This window comes from Leptodactylus fuscus, chromosome 7 (assembly GCF_031893055.1).
Source record: "Leptodactylus fuscus isolate aLepFus1 chromosome 7, aLepFus1.hap2, whole genome shotgun sequence".
Lineage (NCBI taxonomy): Eukaryota > Metazoa > Chordata > Amphibia > Anura > Leptodactylidae > Leptodactylus > Leptodactylus fuscus.
The window spans coordinates 19,628,815-19,654,719 of NC_134271.1; the positions used below are offsets into that span (position 1 = coordinate 19,628,815).

General features: G+C 42.0%; 1 protein-coding gene across 2 annotated transcripts in view; it reads left to right on the plus strand.

Annotated features, from left to right (window-relative positions):
- The window catches only part of NELL1 (neural EGFL like 1), a 455,411-nt gene that overhangs the window by 394,540 nt on the left and 34,966 nt on the right, over nucleotides 1-25,905 (plus strand). The window contains exon 16 of one of the 2 annotated variants that reach the window (XM_075281293.1): nucleotides 19,853-19,993. The exons of the other annotated variant lie outside the window; for it this stretch is intronic. Within the exon in view, the coding sequence (XP_075137394.1) occupies nucleotides 19,853-19,993 (141 nt within the window). The remainder of the gene's footprint in view (nucleotides 1-19,852; nucleotides 19,994-25,905) is intronic. 2 annotated transcript variants of the gene reach the window in all.

Below are 25,905 nucleotides of genomic sequence, written 5' to 3' on the forward strand. Positions count from 1 at the left end.
GTACCCACCCCCCTCCACCACCCCCAACCCCCCTTTTTGCTTTGGCAACACCAAATGTTTTATTCTTCGGTAACACTAATAAAGCTCATTTGTATCTTGTTGGCCTAATAATAATATGTGACCCCGTAATTGCCGTCGTAGCCGGTGACCCGCAGAGATAATACGCCGCCATGTGACTCGCTGCACTAAAAGTTTCAAGAACATTTTAGACATCTTATTATGTCTGCCCGGTAGAGGGGTTTATGCCGCCCATTAGCTTAGGGAAACCACAGAGGATGAGACCCCCGTGGCTGCCGCAGGAGACACGAGGCGATTTAGTGAAACGCTGAGGACACATCTCGGGGGGCCATTAGCACAACGGGACAGTTTATGAAACGGTGCTAATAGAAGACCGTCCATGTTACCCCTAGCAACCCATCACATGGCAGCTTATTAGAAAAGGAAAGCTACACTGTGATTGGTTGCTCTGGCAAACACAGACGGGGTCATAAATCTGCTCCATATTACATATGTTTGAGGTTTTTTTCTTTTTTAAATCTACTCCTGGAACTGCTGCAAAGAAAGCTCGTATAGAATTTGAAAGTGTCTGTTTAATATTAGGCTTAGTGGTTAGAGTGAAAATTGCAGAATTAATCTATAATTTTTGTATTTTAATAATACATAGTGCCATGGAAAAAAAAATTTAAAATCCAGCATATATATCTTACAGCATTCCATTTTCTAGTAATACGCTCCCTTTAATATCCTAAATAATCACAGACCTTGTAAGGGGGAACCTAAAACTCCTAACAGACCCTAAATAGCTTCACCCCAGCCCCCGGGGAAGCAGTGCTGACCTCAGGTTTCTCCATCAGTTCCCATTTACCCTTTGGTATTAATAGAGCTAAGAATTTTCAAAAATGTTCTTTTCTGTTTTTTTGTTGTGTGTGAATGAGAGCCAATGAGAAATTAAGCAAATGACATTATCGGAGAATGAAGCCATTTCCTTCAGAAGATACATAATGATTTGACGACCATCTGGCTGGTAGAGGAAATCCAGTATCCAGCCTCCACCTCAGCTGTCAGCTCACCAGCCGCCCGCACTGACTCAATGAGCCGTCCAACTGGCAGGGCGCGCGCCGAGAATTCAAGGACTTATTGTAACGGCAGGCGGAGGGATCGCAAGGGGAAATCTCAGCGCTCCTCAATGGTAGTGGGGTAGGGTGGGAATACTATGAAAGCTGTAGGACATGTAACGTCGTATATCTGGAGGCTATAGGTGGCATAGTAATGTTGCCACTATGGCTAGTATTATATGGGCTGGAGGTATAATTTAAGCTCATTGTGGCGCTATTATAGGAGTACTGTATGGCACTAAATGTCTTATTTGGACAATGCACGTTATTTTTTTTGGGATTGTGTTGCAGCATTGTTTATACCATCTTGCAGCATATAGCGGTATTCTATAGATTCTATAGATATTATTAGATTATTACATGACTATTTGGAATGGTTTATATTCTCTTATAATTCTTCTTGACCCATAGGATATTATTACAAAATTTGCCATTGTGCAGCACAAGTTGTAAAAGTGATTCTGAAGGTTTGGGCAATGTCTTTAATGCTGCAACTAAGACAGTGCCAAGGTATATGGCGGTATTGATTAAAGGGGTTGTTGGGAATTAAAAAATGTACATGCAGTTGGGCGCTGAGGGCTATGAAATAAAAATGCATTTACATTTACCAGCGTTTGGCTGCAACGGTCCCGTTGACTGTAGTCGACAGAGCAGGAACGTAAAGACGGATGCAGGTATTTTGTCGCCCTCCCCTCCTGACCACATGTCATGTTTTCATCCCTAAACCCTTTAAGTGAACTTTTAGCAAGTGGTGAAGAACCGCCCAAGAGTCATGGGCAGGAATGAGCAAACTGATATGGATTGAAACCAGATTTTACCCAATTTTTCCAAAAGTTTTGGATTTGACCTAAACCAAAAACTTTAGGTCATTACCATGGAAATGCTATTATTGGAATATAATTAGCAGAGGTCATTTAAAATAAGAAACAGTTTTACCTACTCACCTCTCATGGGCATCCAGCGGTCCCTGGAGTTCTCTTCTGTCCCCTTGCTGACATCAGAAGCCCTGGAGTCACTGCTGAGGCCCAATCACAGGTGGTGACCTCAGGGCGAGAGATGTCAGCCAGAGGCCAGAAGAGGATGCCGGGGGACGTTACGACGCTGTGAGGATACCCAGGAGAAATGAGGCAAGGTGAGTCTAAGTCTTTGTTATTTTCCTCACCTCCATGTATTATACTCAAGGGTCTGAGTAGACTCCAGAAAGTAATAATACCACTTCCTATTCCACTCAATATGAATCAGAGGGCTGAACCTCACGAATAGGGTTGAGCAATCGGGATCGTAAAAGATCGGATTCTGATCGGCGATCGAGTAAATTCCAATCCCGATCTTTTCCAGCGGGAACGAGGTCAGAGGTTATCTCAAGATCGGCTCAACCCTGTTCATGTATATATCATTAATAGGATTGAGCGATCGGGATCGGGAAAGATCGGATCCCAATCGGCGATTGAGCAAATTTCCACGATCGGGATCGGCTGAAAAATGATCGGAAATCGGATTTTAAAATCGATTGTGAAATCTCAAGATCAGCTCAACCCTACTCATGAATATTCAATGAAACAAATCTCTAGTCATGGTGTGATGTGGCAAAACCAAGCACTATAATAGGGGCCCAGCTTGAGCTTTACTAGGCGCCCACTTTTCTGAGTCCACCGGGGTGAAAACGGACGACGGAAGAAAATAGTAACTGGTTGAATGTGGAACCATAGGTGCCACACTAAATGCCTCCAGTACCTGGGACGTATCCATGCCATATACATCACCTATAATCCCATATACAATATATAAAAAAAATAGAAAAATAAGGTTATATAAATAGGCCTTTGCCAAGTTCTTGTGAATAGTTAGGTGATTTCAAGCTCAATTTAATTGAGCAATTATAAAATAATTGCTTCAGTAAATAGCCGATCCTGTGAGCGCCACGAGAACTAGAGATTTCTATAAAAAAAAATGACAGCGCAATGCAAATCTGCACAAAGCCTGAACGAAAATACACAATAAAACTATTTAATTCGGTAACACGGCGCTATATATAGAAATCATAAATGCAAACGCGACCCCGCCTCCAAGTGGAAATTCAGATGTGGTTTCTAAAAATTGTGAATACAAAAAATTAATGGAGGGAAATAATTTAATCTGGGGGTGTATATAGAAAGATGATGGTATCACAGCTAAAACAAGATCATCACAAGTTTCTATTATATTATGCACCAATATATAGGAAGCTAGAAGAGAAAGCCTATGTTATACCAGCGGGATCTATATCACTATATGTAAGAATATGTATATATGAGATACCCAGATTATACCAGCATGCTCCATATCACTATACTAGCCTCTGCCCAAAACTTCGTCTTCGGGTTGTTGGAGTGGATGATCCGCCTATATTCAGCAAATTGCTGCTGTCGATGGTTTGCCTGCATCAGCGTTTCGGAAGCTCTTAAGTTGTCCTGCTGCTGAACTTGTTCCTCGCGCTATGTCTGTGATTGTTCCGGCATCTCAGCAGCTCGCTGGGAAGCCATGTAATGAGCGTGTTGTTGGCGTCGATGATCTGCCTCCTCAACATTTTGGCAGCTCTCAAGCTGGCCTGCCGCTGAACTTGTTCCTCGCACCGTGCCTCAGATTGTTCCAACATCTCAGCAGCTCGCTGGGACCCCAATAAATTGAGCGTGTTGTTTTCGTCGATGATCCCCCTCAGCTCCGCTTGAGGAGAACTCTGTGACTTCTGGCTTCCTCCATAGCTCTCATTGTTTTAGAATTTTGCGACAAATTAGATTTTCTTTTTCCTGTGATGTTTAAAAGTAGCAAATTGCTAATTTGAATTAAAGGTGTGTTCCCATCTAGTGTGTCAGCATTGCCTGGAGCAGATCAGATAATATGCAAATGCATGTACACAATCCACTGAGGGTTAGCTGAGTATTTACATAGAGAGATAACAGACCTGGCTGTGATAAGCTGCTGCAAGTGCAGTTTAATATAGTATGTGAACATAAATTCATAACAGTTGTGAGGCCATGTCATTTACCGGGATAAAAAGTAGCCTATGTGTTAATCGAGGTTACACTCAAATCGGTTCAGCCGTTTTTGCGTGAAAGAGTAACAAACACACAAACTTTCACATTTATAATATTAGTAGGATAGGATAGAAGAAGATGTATAACTTATACCAGCTGTACATATATGATTATATACAGGAGATACCCAAGTTTATACCAGCATGGCTGTATAGGACTCCGCAGTAATATAATTGTTGCACCCCCCGGGGTATCCAGATCTTGACCTTTCCTAGTTTTAAGCTTTCCGTCCTTTCAAGGGTAGTTCTTCCCTGAGAAGTCTCTGTTGGGGTTTCTTGTTTGAAATGGAATTTACTTTCCTATCCTTAGATGAGAGATAATGGTCACATCTCCCCGCCTGATACAATGTCATCAGTGAGAGGACGGTTATGGGGGAGGGGGTTCGGCTATTTCGAGGCTCTGCAATAGTATATAATAAAGAAATTTTACTTACATCTCGGGAGCGATAAGATCTCATTTACCATAGGAATCTGCAATTGTGTGCACAGGGTGAAAAGCAAACAAAGGTTAAATCAACCCTTTAAGGAATTGGTTATAAATTGCTGTACAAAATACACAGACTGTGCTGTGCTGTGCTCTTACAGCCATTATATAGCTTTTCTGTAATGTAATGTTCATAAAGGGGTAGCACAGGATTAGTGTTCATAAATACATTTAACTAAACAGCGCCACCTCTGTCCATGGGTTGTGTCTGGTATTGTAGCTCAACTCCAGTAAAGTGATTTGAGCTGAACTGCAATACCGCACACAACCTGTGGGCAAAAAGGGAGCTGTTTTTAGAAAGAAGAATTTTACTAGATATCCCCTTTTAAATGCTATTTTGGGAAAAATGAATCCCAACAGAACTGGCCACCTATTAAAAGCATGTTACTTTGCAAAAAAAAAAAAGCATAACAATGTGTCTGCAGTACCAGAACTGACCACTAGACAGCCACAAAACAGTAATGACATATTGAAAGAGGACAGAGCCCTGTACGCCTGGTATATGAACAGTATATACCATTACTAAGCAGTTGTCACCACCAGTAAGGCTGCAATAACGCTCATGAAAGTTCAGCACATTCCGTCAATAATTCACGTCCACTATTCCTTCTGCATTTTGGATTCCCCCCTCTGATCAAATTTAATATTCTGTTCCCATTTTTGCACTTCCCACAGAGAGATTTGTAGCCTACGACCGAGCGGCTTCATCCCTGGATGACAACAGCGACACCTGCAGGAATAATTAGAGCAAAAAGTGAAAAGCAGGCAAAGGGCGAAAATTACAGCAGTAACAGCTCAGCGGCCATATGTGACTGAACACCTATCCAGGGGCTGCAAAATCCACTTGTATTGAATCCTATAGGGCCAGTTAAACACTTTGGACCAAAGGATAGATGATAAGTCGCTGGTCGTTGGAAGTCCAATCATTGGGACCACTACCAGTCATGTATGCATGGAGTGTCTTGTCTTGTAGACACGTGGTCACTCCAGTCATCTCTATCACTATCAATGAAAGGAGCAGCAACGTGCCTGAGTGACCCGTGACTGTTAACGGAAAATAAGACCCCCATTCTTGTGATTAGTGGTGGTCCCATTAGTCAAACCCGCACCGATCAGCCCGACCTGTGGATAACAGTGTAGAGAATTGAACCAATACTTCAGTGAAGTAGCTATACGTGGCTCTCCAGCTGCTGTTAAACTACAACTCCCAGCATGCTCCATTCACTTCCATGGGAGTTCCCAGAACAGCAGAGCCAGTATGCATGCTGGGAGTTGTAGTTTTGCAACAGCTGGAGAGCCGTACGTTCCCTACCCCTGATGTAAAGGGTTTCTATCTCCTAGAATGACCAACTTCCGGATCACTGCATGTAGCTCTTCTTTTCTGTTGGAGATCAGTAGAATGGACTTAAAAACACACAGAACAAAAAAGTTGGAGTGTTTCTTTAGAGTGTCTTCTCAGTTGTAACACCCCCAACTTTCATAATGGCAATGGTAGAAATAGCTACACTCTTTATACGAGTCTTAACATCCTCAATGCCAGCTGGAAGAGCATAAAGCCATTATTACTGAACAATGGAAAAGCAGAAACCATTCTACAAAAGGGTGGGAACCGTTCCGTGAAGTGTCATGAGACCCCAGTCAGTGGTTGTCAAGCAGGGCGGCATCATGGCACATATAATAGCGGCCTTGCTAACCAAAAAGAAGTGATTGTTGCAAAAAGGAACGGCGCTTAGAATCTGATATTAGTATTTCGAGGACTATGGGATAGAATAAAGACAAAAAATAGTTTTGTGTGCTGCTTTATGCCTCTGAGTTTCTCTCTCTGAAATCAAACTGCAAAATTTCAGTGGAAAATATATGTAAACTATCTGAATAGGGTTGAGCGATTGGGAAAGATCAGATCCCAATCAGCGATAGAGCAAATTTCACAATCGGGATCTGCTGGAAAATGATCGAAAATCAGATTTTAAAAACGATCCTGAAATCTCAAGATTGGCTCAACCCTATATCTGAATCTTCTTGGATTGGGTGTCCATTGAGGATTGACCGGTATGCTGAAAGCCAGCTGGAGGGGTGTAAAGTTACAACTAATGGAGGGGTAGAAACTGTTCTTATCCATCTCACTTTATATCTAAGTTTCGTAGATACCAGGAGAACGCTATCTGGTCTACTGCTTGACATCAACTATATTTTGGAAAGAGTAATAATTGTTCTTAGACTGAGCCACCCCTCCTGCGGTCTCCTAAATATGACTGTGACCCTGGGCACAAATCAATGTCCATAAAAAGTGGTTAGTCATGTTTGATGAGGATGACCTTAACTTAAAGCGGACCTTTCATCAACTTCCCCTCTTTGGACTTTTCGATAGGCCCATTTGGAATTCTCTCTCTAGCCCTCGCCATTCCTGAGCAATCCTCTGTTGCTCTCTGCTATCAGGTGGATGGTGCCTGTCTTTCTGCCTTGCCTAGGACCACCCACCTGACAGCAGAGATTGCTCTGGAACGGTGGGGGCTACAGAAAAAACTCCAGTTGTGCCGGAATCAATAGAGAAATGCAAAGAGTTGGAGGAGGCGGTGAAAGGTTCTCTTTAATTCCTTTAACCTTTGGGACAGTGTGACCTGACATGCAGGGTATATCACCCAACATCAGTGCCTGACCTCACCAAGGCTGTAGTAGCTGAATGGATAGGAATTGTGTCAGATCTGTCATTATTTCAACAATATCAACAACAACAAAAAAGTTCCTGTCCCCTGGAAATGTCATCGTTGTGGACATCCTGCGACATTTGAAATTTATATTTGTTTTCCAAGAAATAGTCACCCTTTTTGCATCCTCCTCCCGAATATTCTGTGACATTTCCATACTGAAAATCGTACTTAAGGCAGCGGCTCGTCTTTACACTTCATTCCTTCCTGAATAAATTTACACATATTGTCCTGTATCTGTCAGCAGTGATATATTGTCCATATCTTGGTGGCTAAGAATAGTGCGGGCTTGCTGGCCACCCCAGAGGCTCTTCCTTATTGATTTTCTGTACACACTGATGTGCAGGATCCTCCATGTCACTGTCACCATGTCACATAATATTAATAAAACCTTAGTTCTGTGAAGATGTAAACAATCCAACCAGAGCTGCAAGTCTCACACGAAACAGTTGCCACGGTCCTCCTGCTTTTCATCTTACTGGTGTCCTAACTCATCAAGGAGTCTTACCAGAAACCACATAATAATCATCTAAAACACATGATAAAACTAATAAATCCGATATTTATTGTCAACCCCTCATACCCTGGCCCAGGATCCAGCACAAACTCCTGTTCTTATTGGTTCTTCTATGTGTAAACTACCAAGAAGGTCAAGAAATAACTGATGTGATCACATATAACTACTCTAATATTGCCCCCTATGTACAAGAATATAACTACTATAATACTGCTCCTATGTACAAGAATATAACTACTATAATACTGCCTCCTATGTACAAGAATATAACTACTATAATACTGCCCCCTATGTACAAGAATATAACTACTATAATACAGCCCCTATGTACAAGAATATAACTACTATAATACTGCCCCCTATGTACAAGAATATAACTATAACTACTATAATACAGCCCCTATGTACAAGAATATAACTACTATAATACTGCCCCCTATGTACAAGAATATAACTACTATAATACTGCTCTTATGTACAAGAATATAGCTACTATAATAATACTCCTATGTACAAGAATATAACTACTATAATACTGCTTCTATGTACAAGACTATAACTACTATAATACTACTCCTATGTACAAGAATATTACTATAATACTGCTCTTATGTACAAGAATATAACTACTATAATACTACTCCTATGTATAAGAATATAACTACTATAATACTACTCCTATGTACAAGACTATAACTACTATAATACTACTCCTATGTACAAAAATATAACTACTATAATACTGCTCCTATGTACAAGAATATAACTACTATAATACTACCTCCTATGTACAAGAATATAACTACTATAATACTACTCCTATGTACAAGAATATAACTACTATAATACTACTCCTATTTACAAGAATATAACTACTATAATACTGCTCCTATGTACAAGAATATAACTACTATAATACTGCTCCTATGTACAAGAATATACAGTAACTACTATAATACTACTCCTATGTACAAGAATATAACTACTATAATACTGCTCCTATGTACAAGAATATAACTACTATAATACAGCCCCTATGTACAAGAATATAACTACTATAATACAGCCCCTATGTACAAGAATATAACTACTATAATACTGCCCCCTATGTACAAGAATATAACTATAACTACTATAATACAGCCCCTATGTACAAGAATATAACTACTATAATACTGCTCTTATGTACAAGACTATAACTACTATAATACTACTCCTATGTACAAGAATATAACTACTATAATACTGCTCCTATGTACAAGACTATAACTACTATAATACTACTCCTATGTACAAGAATATAACTACTATAATACTGCTCCTATGTACAAGAATATAACTACTATAATACTACTCCTATGTATAAGAATATAACTACTATAATACTACTCCTATGTACAAGACTATAACTACTATAATACTGCTCCTATGTACAAGAATATAACTACTATAATACTACCTCCTATGTACAAGAATATAACTACTATAATACTACTCCTATGTACAAGAATATAACTACTATAATACTACTCCTATTTACAAGAATATAACTACTATAATACTGCTCCTATGTACAAGAATATACAGTAACTACTATAATACTACTCCTATGTACAAGAATATAACTACTATAATACTACCTCCTATGTACAAGAATATAACTACTATAATACTGCTCCTATGTACAAGAATATAACTACTATAATACAGCCCCTATGTACAAGAATATAACTACTATAATACAGCCCCTATGTACAAGAATATAACTACTATAATACTGCCCCCTATGTACAAGAATATAACTATAACTACTATAATACAGCCCCTATGTACAAGAATATAACTACTATAATACTGCTCTTATGTACAAGACTATAACTACTATAATACTACTCCTATGTACAAGAATATAACTACTATAATACTGCTCCTATGTACAAGAATATAACTACTATAATACTACTCCTATGTATAAGAATATAACTACTATAATACTACTCCTATGTACAAGACTATAACTACTATAATACTGCTCCTATGTACAAGAATATAACTACTATAATACTACCTCCTATGTACAAGAATATAACTACTATAATACTGCTCCTCTATACAAGAATATAACTACTATAATACTGCCCCTATGTACAAGAATATAACTACTATAATACTGCTCCTATGTACAAGACTATAACTACTATAATACTACTCCTATGTACAAGAATATAACTACTATAATACTGCCCTCTATGTACAAGAATATAACTACTATAATACTGCCCTCTATGTATAAGAATATAACTACTATAATACTGCTCCTATGTACAAGAATATAACTACTATAATACTGCCCTCTATGTACAAGAATATAACTACTATAATACTGCTCCTATGTACAAGAATATAACTACTATAATACTGCTCCTATGTACAAGAATATAACTACTATAATACTACTCCTATGTACAAGAATATAACTACTATAATACTACTCCAATGTACAGGAATTAACTTCTATAATACTGCCCCTCTGTACAAGAATATAACTTCTATAATACTGCTCCCTGTATTTGAATAACTAGGACCTGTTATGTGTAACTAGATGGCACTATACTAACATTATGCCATCAGGTGCTTCACACTATAAAGCATACTATAAATGTGTCCATATGTCTATTACTATAAGATGTGGTGCCAGTGGCGTAACTAGGAATGGCTTGGCCCCGTGGCGAACTTTTCAGATGTCCTCACCCCTCCCACGAACACCTCAACTGATCGACTCCACCCCCCAAAACCCCAACCGACCCACCCCCTGCATTCCTACACACAGTATTATGCCCCATAGTGGCCACTGCGCACAGTATTATATCCCATAGTAGCCCCTGCACACAGGGTGATGCCCCATAGTGGACCACCCATGAACAGGAGAATGATGCAAAAAAAACCAGTGTTACTTACCTCCCCCTGGCTCCGGCGCACTACCCAGTGATGTCGGACATCTTGAATGATGTACGGGATGTCACGTGAGCTGGGGCTTGTGTCACGACGCATAAGGACACAGGTCCCGAACCATCTGACGCCACCAAGTAGGCCCGAAAGCCTGCCAGAGCCAGGAGAGGTAAGTAACACTGTTTTTTATGTTCCCTCACCTCTCCTAGCGATTATTATACTTGGGGGTTCTGAAAAAGACACCCAATATAATGATAGTGTTTGCGGGGTTGGCGGCCCTACAGCCTCACTTACAGATCCCGGCTCCTACTCACAACCTCTGCAGAGGGGGACGTGCCGGCGGCTGTGAGCAGGAGCCAGGATTGGTAAGTAATTAGGGCCCGTTATCTGCTGGAGTTACTACCCTGGTAAGTATAGCCCTGTGTGGTGCCGGTAACTTTCATCACCCACAGCCACAGTGACCTCCATGGTTCACATTGTGCTTGGCTGAATCTGGTTTTCGGTGGAATTATTCTCCGTCGTGTAATTAACGAAAGTAGTTAGTGTATACTGGTGAACCGTGAAACAAAATTTGACGGAAATTAAAGAAAATTTCTCCATTGTGCGGTAATTAGATAGAGATTCATGAATTCAATGGGAAAAGCTCAATCCTTCATAAACCGTTACGTGATGTATTTTTTCTCTTCCCGTGCGGTGAGCTCGGTCTGCGCCGTGCCCTGCGTCCTAGGGATTAATTTCAGCAGCGTAATTGTCCGTATGTCTGCTGACTCTGGATAACAGAATAATTAATAATGTGCAGTGGAATATGAAACTACGTAAAGAGCGCGGCCGCTCAGGCGAGGAGAACCTTTAATTTATTAGTTTATAGAGAAATGGAAACAATTTCACAACGTAAATGAAAATGGCCGAGTAATTATTGTTTTTATGATGTCGCTGATGTATATGATGGGTCAGGAGGGAACGCTTCACGGGTGCTGCAGAAAATATCAGGCGCATCATTGTATTAACTGGGCACAGCAACAGTCACGACCCAGAGGGCAGGAATACAGGGAACTATAGAGCAGTATTACCTTGACAGGGATATTCCCATGTTATCATTTTAAGTATATATCTGTAATCCACAAATACCACAACCACCCCACCCCCCACCCATAGAAATATGCGCAAGGACTGCGTATAAGAAAAAACCCTTCCCTAAATAAATGAGACATACAAGGAATACGTTGGAATAGGAGCGGCCACAACAGCCAATTTATTAAACAATAAGTCTATTAACAGTAAATAATATTGTATTCTTAAATGGAAGGTCTAGCAGGGCCCACATAGGATAAGCGGCAGCCCAAAACAACATCCTAGCCGCATCGCGCCGACACAGGAGAAGACAAAATGTGGTGCTGCCGTGAACTCCCACTTCATCTGTATATCTTTACTATAATGATACAAAACATCAGCAGAGGTACCCTTCCATGGGTCCCCTGTATTTGCTTGGAACTCCCCTTAGAAGCGTGCCCTACAAGACCTTCCAACCGCCGGCTGTCGTGACAGAGAGGACGGTGCAACCTGAAAAGAGAAAACAAAAAACACCAAGGAAACCAGCAAGACGCAGAGAAAAAGAGGGAGGGAGGGAGGGAAAGCTTCAGGTAAGACAAATGTCAGCTAGACAGGGGGGACAGTGGAGGTTAAATAGCCCCTTAATGTAAACAAACCATCCCCTTGCCCTAAAAGTGAACCCAAAATATTATCAGTCACCTAGAGGACATTAACCCCCATAGTGCTGTAAACACCATAGCAAAATTGCCTGACAAGATAAATCCCTGTCATGGCGGGCCTCCAGCAACGTTCCTATGCCCCGGCCCTAACTGGATGCAGGATTAATTCGTCATCACATAGGTAACATAGTGAGTGGATAGGTACAATCTGGGCATCTATAGTTATATATACAGCTGGTGTATCCTCTTTTATATAGTGATATGGACCATGCTGGTATAACCTGGGTATCTTCTATATATATCCTGGTATAAGTTATACATCTTCTTGTATATAGTGATATGGGCCATAGTGCTATAATCTGGGTATCCTACTAATATTATAAATGTGAAAGTTTGGATGTTTGTTGCTCAATCACGCAACAACGGCTGACTGGATATGGATGAAATTTGGCACATAGATAGATTGTAACCTGGATTAACACATAGGCTACCTTTTATCATGGTAAATGGCATGGCTTCACAACTGTTATGAATTTATGTTCATATACTATATTAAACTGCTCTTGCCAGCAAGAGAATCAGCTCATTGCAGTTTGCTGATAAAGCCAGGTCTGTTATCTCTCTATGTAAACTCACAGATAACACTGAGTCCACTGTGTACAAGCATTTGCATATTATTTGATCTGCTCCAGGCTGACACACTCAGATGGAAAAACCACCTTTATCATCTATGGCAGCAATTCCTGGGTATCTTCTGTTATATACAGTATGTACAGGTAGTCCTTGGGTTATGACGGTGTACAGTACGTGATTTAGTGTGCAGCGGGAGACTGTACTATATTGTATCTGATACAGTCTTCCTTGGTTCCGAGCCGCTGCACACTAAATCACGTTGATCTGTTCCTACGCGGTTTACGACACCACGCAAGAACGGATCAACGTAGTTGAGGACTACCTGTACTGCTGGTCTGGACCATGTCCACTAATTTTGCAGTGTTTTGTACCAGCAGCATAAATAGAACATTTTTAATGACATGAAGGTTAATTGTGATATTAATTTGCCACGTTATCGGCGCCATCCTCTGACACTTCATGTTGCAGGTATAATGCACTCGCCAGTCAGGTGCCAGCAGCCATCAGACAAGGTTATCCCAGATTAGGAGATGTTTGCTGAGCACTGCCGAGGAGATTTAATAAACAAAATAAGACTCTGTGAAGGCCGACAATGGATTTCAAGAGGGAATAATAATGAAATCCGGTAATTCCGCAGCAAAAAAAAAATCCTATTCCACTTGGTTTGAGGTTTCGTCTTACAAGATAAAATCAATGGCTTTACCAGGGAAAGGCCTCCTGCTGCTTGATGTTTAGTCAATAGGTCTTGACCTTCGCTCTTCAGAAGGAAATACCTACCTGAAATATCAATCAACATGAACAAATGCTGAAAAATCTGTCTACGGTGACATTTGATTAAGTTGTATAATGAAACATTTTATTTTTGAACAAATGTACTCTATGGGGTTTTCTCGGCTATATACATTTATCTCCAATCTTATGGACAACTGGGACCATGAGTGATCAGGAGAACGAGGTCCCTCTAGGTGCTCCATATGGATGGAGTGGTGGTCTGCATGCGTGGCTACTGCTTCATTCAATTTTATGAGTATGAGTATTATTTATGTTGGATTTGACCCAAATTTCCCAAGAGTGTTGGGCTCAGCCTAAACACCAAACTTTTAAAGTTTGTCTACCATGAAAAACACTATTATATTCTGGGGTCTCTTCAGGACCCAGGGTATATTAAATGGCGACCAAGGGTAGGTGCAGAACCATAATAAACACTAACACTCCCTCTTCCCTAACCTCTCCAGGACAACGTTGTGGGTATATTCAGTGGTAACGTTACAGGTACCCAGGGTACTTCTGAGGCCCAATGCGCCCTATGTGACCACCGAGTCCTAACCTCAAGCCTCGTGGCACATGACATCAGCCAGGGGGTGGAAGAGGGAGAGCCAGATTCCACGAGAGATCCTTGAAGAGGTGAAGGAAGGTCAGTATAAGTTTTTAATATACTTCCGCACCTCCCCATGGCCTCCATTTATAAACAAGTTCAACCAGAAACGAAACAGGTGGGTGAAGCCATGAATGTTCATGTAACGGCCAACTCTGTCTAATCATTAGACGTTCTAAGCACTAGATTCCTGGAGATAAGATGTTATTTCAGGAGTTTATTCTGGATCAACACCATAGGATTATAGGACTGGTTGGACCTGTGGTTTTTTATCCATCTAACTTAAAGCATGAAGTGAACGTGGACCCACTGTGTCACCTAACCAGTCTAACTATAGGATACTCCTGAGGGCAATGTCTATGTATTCCCTTTTTTTCACCCTTTATCCTCAATGCAGGGATCTTGTTCCAGCTGCCTCTAGGAGTAGTCCTAGTGTAGGTGGGGATTTTTATGTACGGTCTAGATACACCATTACTAGGCACTGAGGGACCAGGCTGAGGTCAGGACAAGCAGCATAGGTTTCCTGAGGTCAGGAACAAGCCAGTGTCATACACAAACCGCATAATAGAAGTTAGCCAGCAGAGAACTGGGACAGATAACAAGATGGGGGGGTCACAAAAGGAAGAGGAAAATAAGTGCAATGGGGGGGGGGAGTTGAACAATTTGTAAATTCTTCCTAGAGGCTGTGACTGCCCAGAAGTGCAAGTTGCCAGCGGTGATTACACTGTGTGATATAACATGGATGGCCATTATAACCACATCCTTGAATCTGTTGTAGTTAAATCCCATCAGAAAGATCGAACCTAATCACTTCTTACATCAAAATCAGTCTCTGCAAAATGCTGGAAAATTTGCGAGTCAGGAAAGGGGGAGAATCGGTAATGTGGAAGTTGATAGATTAACTCTCCGCTGTTATCTTATTAGAGGTTTCCATCTTCATAAGATACAGAAGTTGAGCATTGCTGCTTTCTGCAAATTGACTATTGACAGGTGAAGCCAAAGGGTCAGGTCCGGGAGATTTTCTTCGGTCAAAAAAGGTTACAGATAAAGATTAGAAGAATTCATTAGTCTTGACTAAGAAGATCCTTCTGTGATTGTCCTTGCACATGGTCTTAGTATGGGACGAGGAAGAGGAGGTCCGACTGTCCAGAGCTTTCCCAGTTGTTTGCTGAAGTCTTGAGTTATATAGTAAAAATTTTCAGTTTTTCAAAAATGTTCACACAAAGTGATCAGAATATGGATCCCTTGTTGAAGTAACTGCAAACAATCCAGATTACCAACCCCAGGTTCTTCTACAGTGCACAGATCCATGATAGGTCAGTGTTACTCCAATGTGCTTGGCGTTATGTTGATCTATGGACCCCTTGTCTTCTAAAATTTGCTATGTTGTGGGTCATGGGAGTAATTTATTACACCATATTAGCTCTGCTTTCTACAGTATTACATAGTAGATGAAGTTGGATGAAGACATCAGTCCATCAAGTCCAACCTATAACCCTACAATCCCCTACAGTGTTGATCCAGGGGAAGGCAAAAAAAACAACAACATGAGGCTCATGCCAATTGCCCCATTTCAGGGGGAAAAATTCCTTCACGACTCCAATCTGGCAGCCAGTATAAACACCCTGGATCAACGTGTCCTTAAAATCTAGTGTTGGTCCGCCATTTCTGAAAAAAATGTATGACTTGTTTGCCCCTGACTATGCCATCCCACCATTGAAATTTTCTGAGATAAGACTCCTTGTTACATGTGAGTGTTACTGTCACAAGCTGAATAAGTGCAGTAATCATTATTATTGTGATAATTGTTAACGTACCGCCGCCGCGCCACTTATTATAACAGCCACGTTTAACTGCTGACTCAATAATAAACCTGGGCTTGACTGATGAATAAAGACACTGGGAGGTGAATCACCGAGTGAGGGAACCCAGGAAAATAACACTGACGTACCCCGCCTCATTATAACTGAGCCTACTGTACGGGGAATGAGGAGAAATTGCTTTATTAGGCAGTGATCTCACTTAAAGAGGAACTCCAATAGAAAAAAAAAATCCACTGTAATTTTTGTAATCCTTAAAGGGATCCTATCATTAAAATGCATTTTTTTTCTCATTAACACATAGGAATAGCCTTAAGAAAGGCTATTCTCCTACTTTTAGATGTCTTCTCCGCGCCGCCTTTGATATGCAAATTAACTCTCTTGCAGCACTGGGGGCGGTCCCTAGCACTCGAACAGCACTGGCGGTGTCCCCAATGCTACGAGAGAAATCTCCAGCGCCGCCTCCATCTTCTGGAACGGCCTCTCTCCGCGTCTTCTTCCGGCACTGGCTTCAAACTTCTAGGCATGCGCACTTGGGTCAGGCCTCAGGCAGAGCCGACTGTGCATGCCCACAGCCATTTTCTTGTGGCCTCTTATGGCAGCTTAATGTGTAAACGGCCACAAAAAAATGGCAGTTGGCTCTGCCCGGGCCACGCACACGTAGAAGTTTGAACCCAGCGCTGGAAGAAGACGCGGAAGGGGCCGTTCCTGACGAAGATGAAGGCACCTTTAATAACAGGAGGTTCAGCATTGTCACTTATGAGTTTGATCAGTGAATTCTCATCTCAGCTATCATGGGAAGTAAGGTGACAACTGGGTCCTAAAAGGATATTCTTATTACAAGCTATCCCCTGTTCATAAGATTTTTCATTTCCAAGAGGGGTACGACTGCTGTAACCCCTCTGATCATGAAAATGGAGATCCCTTGTTCCTGTATAAACGGAGAGGTCGCATAGACAAGTTATCACTCCATACATTACTATGGGACAGTTTGGGATTACCAAGCATCGCATTTGGCTTCTGTTTAGCCATCCCATAGACTTGAGTGGAGAAGCGACCGAGCATGTGTGGTCTGTTGGTTCATTTCTATAAGACCAAAGGGACCCCTGTCCAAGCGTTGAGGCCCCCACTGATCAGGCAGGTATTCCATTACTAGATAGTTTGGGAGGTTTTATGGCAAGGGGAGTCTACAAAGGATAAAATAAAGCTGCATTTCCCCAATGTGGGGCCTCAGTATAAAGGAGATCTAGATTAGGAGGGCCCAGGGGACGTGAGCTTTTTGTCACACTCTTGCGACATATTCCATTTGGTAAGACTGGTCTCTAGATTGCTATTCTCGTGCTACGGCATCCCTAAATTGCAGGGTCTCCTATTCATTTCAGTGGGCGCTGTATAATAATTCACTTTCCCTGTAGTAAATTAGTCCCTTGCTGAGAGGTTCCCCTCTAAATAATAGGTGGTCCTGGGGACACAGCAGCAGGACCCCTTCTCTGCTATCAGCGACTCACCGGGGGATCTACCCTGCACAGAAATATTCTCCAAATGAACAATTCCTTGGAGCATCTTGCTGCTATTTTTGGTTCCAGCTTTGTGCCTCGCCCTGTATACATATGTATATACATGATCACATCTGTTGTATTCTAGACAGAAGCCTCCTCATCAGATGCAGCAGACCTGCCATAATAATTCACAAGTCTAATGTAAATCTTAGGCCTCGGCGGCATGAGGTGGGGGGCTGGGGGGTGCAGGCAGGGTACACGCAGTGTCGCCGCTGTAATGTATTACTCTGTCCTTGTCTTTATGAAGGTCTCGCAGCCGGAGCTGCAGTACAACATCGCCCCTGTTTTCTGGCTGCCTCGGCGTACAATGTAATTCTCTCCACACCTGTATGTTATGTGCTGCGTCGCGCTCAGCGGGGACGGCAATGTATCATTGCATGAGTATATAGACACAGCAGAATCATCAACAGGGCCCCAGTCCAAAAACTGTAACTGCACCCCTCCACACACACTTACCATGGTTACAATATTAATAATCTGGTTTTGTAGCAGTATTAGGTCTGATACAGAGCTCCAGATCCCCTGCCGTGCTACATACCACCCAAGGCTTACATGGTAAAATTCTGTCTGCCACTAGGGGGAGCTAACCAAAGACAGATTTATTCGGTTTATGAACGTAATAATCATCTCTCTTCATTAAGCTCCCCCTAGTGCCCCTAGTGGCTTCTGTGATGTTTGACCAGTGGTGGCCTGAGAATAAACAGCGCCACTCTATGGATTCAGGGCTATGTGAAATCATTAGACATCGAAATCAAAAACTATCTTTCCGATACTAGATACCATATAAAGGACCTTTCACCACCACCCCCAACTCTAGGAGCCGCTCCACTGATTCCGGCGCAGTTGGAATTTTTTCTCTAGCCCTTATCGTTCCTGAGCAATTATTTCTGTTAGTTTCAGCACAATTATTCTCTCTGCTGTCAGGTGGGCGGTCCTAGACTGGAGCAGAGAGTCAGGGACCGCCCACCTGATAGCAGGAAGTATAAATGTGCTGATGCTACCAGAAAAGATTGCCTGGAGACGGTGGGTGCTAGAGAAAAAAATCCAGCTGTGCCAGAATCAGCGGAGCAGAGCCTATTGAAGAGTGCAAAGTGGTGGAGTAAGTGGAGGTGGTGAAATGTCCCCTTTAAATTTGCATTTCTAGCTTTTTGGGCTCATGTGGGTGAGCCACCATGTAGTCATTCATTCCATGTTGTAGGGCTGCCAAAAAGTAGGAAAGGGGGATGTGCTTTTTTTCAAAAACAGCATTAGTTTTGTCCATGGTACTAAATATTGATGTATCCTACTCAATACTGTCTCAGAGAACCACCCTGCACTACTCCCCCATCATATGTATTTTAGCTGTAGCCTGGTCATATACATTTTTAGCCTAGACAACATAGGTTACGGTCATGAATGGGTTATTTTTGTAAAACTGGTCAGTGTTAAGGAATCAAGGACATTCCCGGGGACGAATCACTGGAGCCTGGGCCCGTGGTTGACTATGCATGTGATAGGGTTAACATTGCCGTGTCCTGCTGTATTATCACAAGGTGACACAGGTAGTCACTTCATTATGTGTTCAGCCGGTGGAGCCCTCACTAACAAGGTTCTCGTAGCTGAAATTCCTTGCGGCACAAGACGAGGCACTTGGAAAGAAATGATCTGAGGATCGACCTTGTAGTAATTAATGGTAATGAATCGCCCTCCAGCTCATTTCTAGTAGTTTAGTATCCAAAAAAAGATGGGAAAAAATTTGAAAGTTTTTGAATTTTTTTTTCTACATATCGCCATAAGTAGCTAATTATAAGCCATCACCTGGTGTTTTCTATAGGATCGAGTCCTAAAAGTGACGGATGAAAGAAAAATGCTTTGTTCTTTGCAGTGTCAAAGGAAATTAATTTCCGGCTGGCTTGTGTTTTTCTCTGAGGCAGATATTGATGAGTGTGCAGAAGGGATCATTCAGTGTCACAACCATTCCCGCTGTGCTAACCTTCCGGGATGGTACCACTGTGAGTGCAGAAGCGGCTTCCATGACAATGGGACCTACTCCATTACTGGGGAGTCCTGTGTTGGTAAGCGAACCTCACTCAAGTCAACTATTTTTTTTTTACTCTTCTTCTTCTATCTTCTCTCTTCTGCATGGAAACTCATTATATGATAAGTTTGCATTGTGTCCTATGATGTTGATGTACGTAGAAGCCTAAGATGGTGCCATCCATGACCTTGACTGACCTTCATTTTCTAGGCATCAGTGGAAAAAGTGTTCCAAGGCCCCCCGACCATCATATGCCATTACTAATGGGGCACTCCCTCTATAGTTATGCCATAAGCAACCTTCAGGGCAGGATTTCTGTAGAGACTTTCACCAATTATGAAAGGGACCGTCCATACACCATGGAAAATCCAAGGGTAGAAATGGCTCCATGACCTGCTCTAGGTGTAAATTAGCTTTCAGTTAATGGTAGCTTTAACTCCTTGAGCTCCCTAACACTAATGGTATGTTCACATGGGGTTTTTGGGATCGGAACCTGAGGCGGAGGCCGCCTCAGGTTCTGATCTAAAGCCCGGTAGCTGCGACTGTGGACATCCAGCCGCGCACTCTGCTCCGGATTAGGCCCAATGAATGGGCCTAGTCCGGAGGAGGGGAGTGTCTTCAGGCCAAATCGCAAGGTGACTCGACCTGAAGAATGAGCATCTTGCTTCTTTTTTCCCGGGAGCCGGAAGAAACGGCTCCCAGAAAAAAGACCTGAGCGGCTCCCGTTGATTTCAATAGGAGCCGTCTTTTTGGTCAGGGTTTTGAGGCGAATACGGCTTCAAAGCCCTGACCAAAAAACTCTGTGTGAACTTACCCTAACTTATCTGCCTTGGCAGAATGTGCGGACATGGGTCACAAAAGTTAAAGGGGTTTTGTCATTAAAGAGACAGGTCCAACTGCTGGGACTTCCAATGCTCAGGAGAAAGACCCTGAACCCCCCCCTGTACCCTCCATGTGAATGAAGCACTGGTGTGCTTGCTTGAAAATCCTCAAAAGCCCTACAGAAGCAAATGGAGCACCGGCAAGGCAAGCGCACTGGCACCTCATTGATGTGGAAGATGCAGAGGGGACTTCCGGGGGGTCCCACAGGTTGGACCTCCAGATATGTCAGTTGTTCCCTATCCACAGGAAGGTAGTGCCTTTAATGACAAACCCCCTTAAATTCCTAGTCCCCGAAATCCTCAAGTCTATTTCATATTTAATATATAAATTGTAAAATTTTGTGTCCAAATTGCAAAATCACATTAAAGATTCAGTGGGTTCACGGACCACGAGGCGAGGTGGTCCCTTGGTCCATCATGTTAAGAGATCACTGTCCGCAGGGAGGTCTGGCCCTTATCTCTGATAGGAATCCATTTTGATTTTTGTGATGCCGCCCCTCCCCCCTTCATCTTTATACACTACTGCAGTGATTGACTCACCATTATGGAGGAGCCAATTTATTACTGAGATAACATTAGATTAATTCCTCTTCTTTCTTCATCCTATAACCCCCCTTCCCCATCAGAATGGAGCGATCCATTTACGGAATAATTAATTCTAATAAACCCAGGTCTATAATTTCATGGAAAACTGTGGATGGTGCCGCGTACATTTCTCAGGATATCTTGCATGCTTTATTGGATTATAGCTGGAAAATTCTTGTATAATTTGTCTGTGAAATAATGCGAGCTCCTCGCTGAATGTTAATGGCGCTGTGCGTGTTCTACCTCCGCCGCCGCGCCTTTCCGCTTTACCACCTCTGTTATTATTATGGTGTGTTTTTATTGCATTTTTTACTATAATGTTGTTTGTGTTATGTTTAGTAAATGGCGAGGCAATTTATATTGGGAGAGCGCAAAACCAACGGCGACTGTGAAAGTACCTGCCCCATAGGAGAGCCGTAGAGTACCGTATAGAATTTAAAGTGGTTTTTTGGGGCCAAAATATTGATGACCTGGATTTAGCCCCGGTCATTTGTATCAGATCAGTGCTGGATCAGCAAGGCTTGGACAAACACTGCGGCCTCTTCACTACTCACCAAGTACAGTGCCGTACATTGTATAGTGGCTGTACTTGGTATTGCAGCTCAGCCTCATTCACTTGATGGGACTGACCGATAGACGTTATATCAAGTGATCTGTGACGCTCATCACTATAGCTTTGGTCTGTTGGGGAAGGGGGTCACAGGTGTCATATGCTAAGGATAGAACATCAATATCTTAGTCTTAGAAAGCCCTTTTAACCCCTTGACGACTGTCTGTGACTTACATGTGGGCGGTCACTACGACAGTAATTTGGAGAAATGAGTATATATATAGGTGGGTTGACCGAGTGACCAAAGACAGCTCTCTATAGCCATCAGCATGGTTGACTAAACAATCCCGGCTACAGTAAGAACTGCAGCTCTGGAACGCAAACTTCTGCTCCCCTAAGTGAAATATAGTGGACAGAGAAGGGAGGTTAGTAAGCCCCTGATTTGGTTGGAGGGGCGCCTTAAAGGGGTTTTCCAAATGAAGAGGGGGTGGAGTAATATTAAAAAAGAAGTGATACTCATGAGCGCCATTTCTCCCATCCCATCCTGGGCAGGCCTGGAGTAAAGCATTATGGGTAACCTCAGTAGCCGCACGTTCAGGGCTGGTGACCAAGCAGGTGAGAAGTCATCTGAGTCACTCTGGTTGACCCAACACTTATTTATTTTACCCCCACAACAAGGTTTCTCCCTGGAAAATAAATGCCCCCTCCTCCATACATGGCTTTGTATATATTGCCTTGTGGATTTCACTATCTTTGTCTTTCTCCGCTGACGATTCCCGGTTTTATCATTTATGGTGGATTTGCATGGCGCCTTCCAAAGATAAAAAGCAACCAGTTATCTGAAGAAGAAATAAAAGACCTCTCCAGATCAAACAATCCCTCACATTTTGATAGCGGCGTCATATTTTTTTTCTCTTTTCCGAGGGTAAATTTCACTTTTTAATTATTTACTGGCACAGATAACAGTCAGTGAGTTATACTCTACGCGAACAATAAAGACAGTGACTGCCGGGAGTCTTCTGCCTGCCGGTGACTTATGTGTGACTACGAGGACCGCGGGATCCATAGAAATTGCAATTAGCTACTGTAAAAGTGACGATTCCTAATCTGAGCGTGACAGATGACAGGATGTGCGCAGAAAAGCGCTGGAATTAAAAGGCGATGCAGTGATGTAACCCGAGAATGGAAATTAACCCTGTTGCAAAAGTCATCACTCCCTCCCCATCCAGAAACCATTGCATAAAAATATAGACGTAAAAAATAAAATAAAATTCCAATTTCTCACCAGCGTGACAAATTCAGAGTAAGTGGCAAAACCTGAGCACTGTGTAGCGGTAATATGCAAAAGTCATCACCCCCTTCCCCCGCAGTCAAAAAACCCTACGCAGGCTATATGGGACCTTGATTAGTACCCAGCGTTTCCAGATTCAATTCTGAATCTGAAGGGGTCCCAGGGACAGTTGTCTTATGGTGTATGGCTTTTGGCCCCTTGAGCACCGATTCCCCATCCTTGGTCAATAAACAGAGGGGATAAGCTACAGATTTGTGGGAGAAAACCGCATCGAGACGTACAAATCACTGATCTGGTATGGTCCATGTGACACTGGAGCATAATAATTCTACAAAACAATTGTACAGAAATCTAGAAAGCAAAGAAGATAATCCAGATGTACGGATGAAAAATCCTGGCCAGTCTCACGAGCCAACAGTGTCATGTGTGTAGTGAAGCTGAAGTGTATAGTAGTGACTGCACGTATGCCAGGAGAACCAGAGAGGAGTCCGATGAGATCATCTCTTACCAAGTATTAGTTACTTTTAGCTTCTGAACCACCACCCGGCATGGAGAGGAATATTTCACATAACCCCCTGATCTTAAGGACAGGCCAGGACAGGTTTAGCGCCCCATCTCAAAGTCTGGTGTTCTTCTGTTCTGTGCATTCAGTTATATCTATAGTATTCTGGAGGATACAGAGACTGTGTATAGCAGTAATGTGTATGTTACCGTATGTAGCTAAACTCCAAGACAATCCGGTAATATCTCTGCCCCCCCCCCCCCCCATAAGTCTCATTTACTGTATTGTCTTATTAGAGAACAGTGTACAATGAGATTATAATAATAGACGAAGAGAGGAAGAGAAGACATTACACATCATCACTTTACTGCAATTACAGCAATTTCAATGTAATTATCTGTACAATTGAGAGATCTTAATTTAATGAATAAGTAATTAGTCCATTTACATATACAGTGTTGTGTGTGGCTTTGAGATCAGACATATATACTGTATCCACTGAGCACAATACAAGCTGGCCGGGGAAGAAACCTGTTAGAGGTACAGTACACATACAGAACAGTATTATAGTGGTTATATTCTTGTACATAGGAGGCAGTATTATAGTAGTTATATTCTTGTACATAGGAGCAGTATTATAGTAGTTATATTCTTGTACATAGGAGGCAGTATTATAGTAGTTATATTCTTGTACATAGGAGCAGTATTATAGTAGTTATATTCTTGTACATAGGGGCAGTATTATAGTAGTTATATTCTTGTACATAGGAGGCAGTATTATAGTAGTTATATTCTTGTACATAGGAGGCAGTATTATAGTAGTTATATTCTTGTACATAGGAGCAGTATTATAGTAGTTATATTCTTGTACATAGGAGCAGTATTATAGTAGTTATATTCTTGTACATAGGAGCAGTATTATAGTAGTTATATTCTTGTACATAGGAGGCAGTATTATAGTAGTTATATTCTTATACATAGGAGCAGTATTATAGTAGTTATATTCTTGTACATAGGGGCAGTATTATAGTAGTTACATTCTTGTACATAGGAGCAGTATTATCCTATCCTACTAATCCTACTAATATTATAAATGTGAAAGTTTGTGAAAAATTGGATGTTTGTTCCTCAATCACTCAAAAAACACTGAACAGATTAGTCTGAAATTTGCCACATACATAGACTGGAACCCCGATTAAAACATAGGCTACTTTTTATCCCGGTAAATGACGTCACTTCACGAACTCTATGACCGAAATTATGTTCAGACTACATCACAGGTCCTTGAGTTGTTCTTTGATAGGATCACGCTATTGTGTAGGCGGAGCTACATTCTATTGTGTGGGCGGAGCTATATAGGACACTGTGTAAAAGCTGCAGAAAATGGAGTGGAATGAAAGGTCAGGAGAATAGAGAACATACAGGCTGTGTGTGGCCAAGAGGACTATATCGGGTGTAGACTTTGTGTGAGTACTACGGGGGAATGTGCTGTTCAGCCTTTGATGCGGGAGGGGGGAGAACTGTGGCACATTTCAGCCCTTTCTAACACAGAAGCTGCTCATACACTCACATAACCAAACCTCTGTAATCAAAATTGCCAGATGTAGCAGAGCTTAGGCAACGCTGTAGCAGAGCTTAGGCAATGCTGTAGCACAGCTCAGTAGGCTCTCCATATTCAAAGATGTACACACAGCTGGGTATCCTGGCGCATTTGCAGCGATGTAGCAGATCCGAGATGTGGGAGCAGGCGGATCGACCTGTGACCAATTTCAGCAACGTACGTTCAACCATTTCTAACACAGAAGCAGCTCAGACACTGACATAAGAACACCCCTGTAATCCAAATGGCCAGATGTAGCAGAGCTTAGGCAGCGCTGTAGCACAGCTGAGTAGGCTCTCCATATGCAGATATTCAGACACAGGAGCAGGCGGATTATCAACAACAGCAATTAGCTAAATATAAGGGGATCATTGCCAACAACAACACGCAAAGTCGTGCGCAGATGCCAGTTATTGGATAAATTAAATCTAAATTTCACCTCCATATTGTTTTAATTCCTGTGAAATGCTTAAAGGGTTCACAAACATCCCAAATGCTATTTTGAATTATTTGAGGGGTGCAGTTTTAAAAACTTGGTGA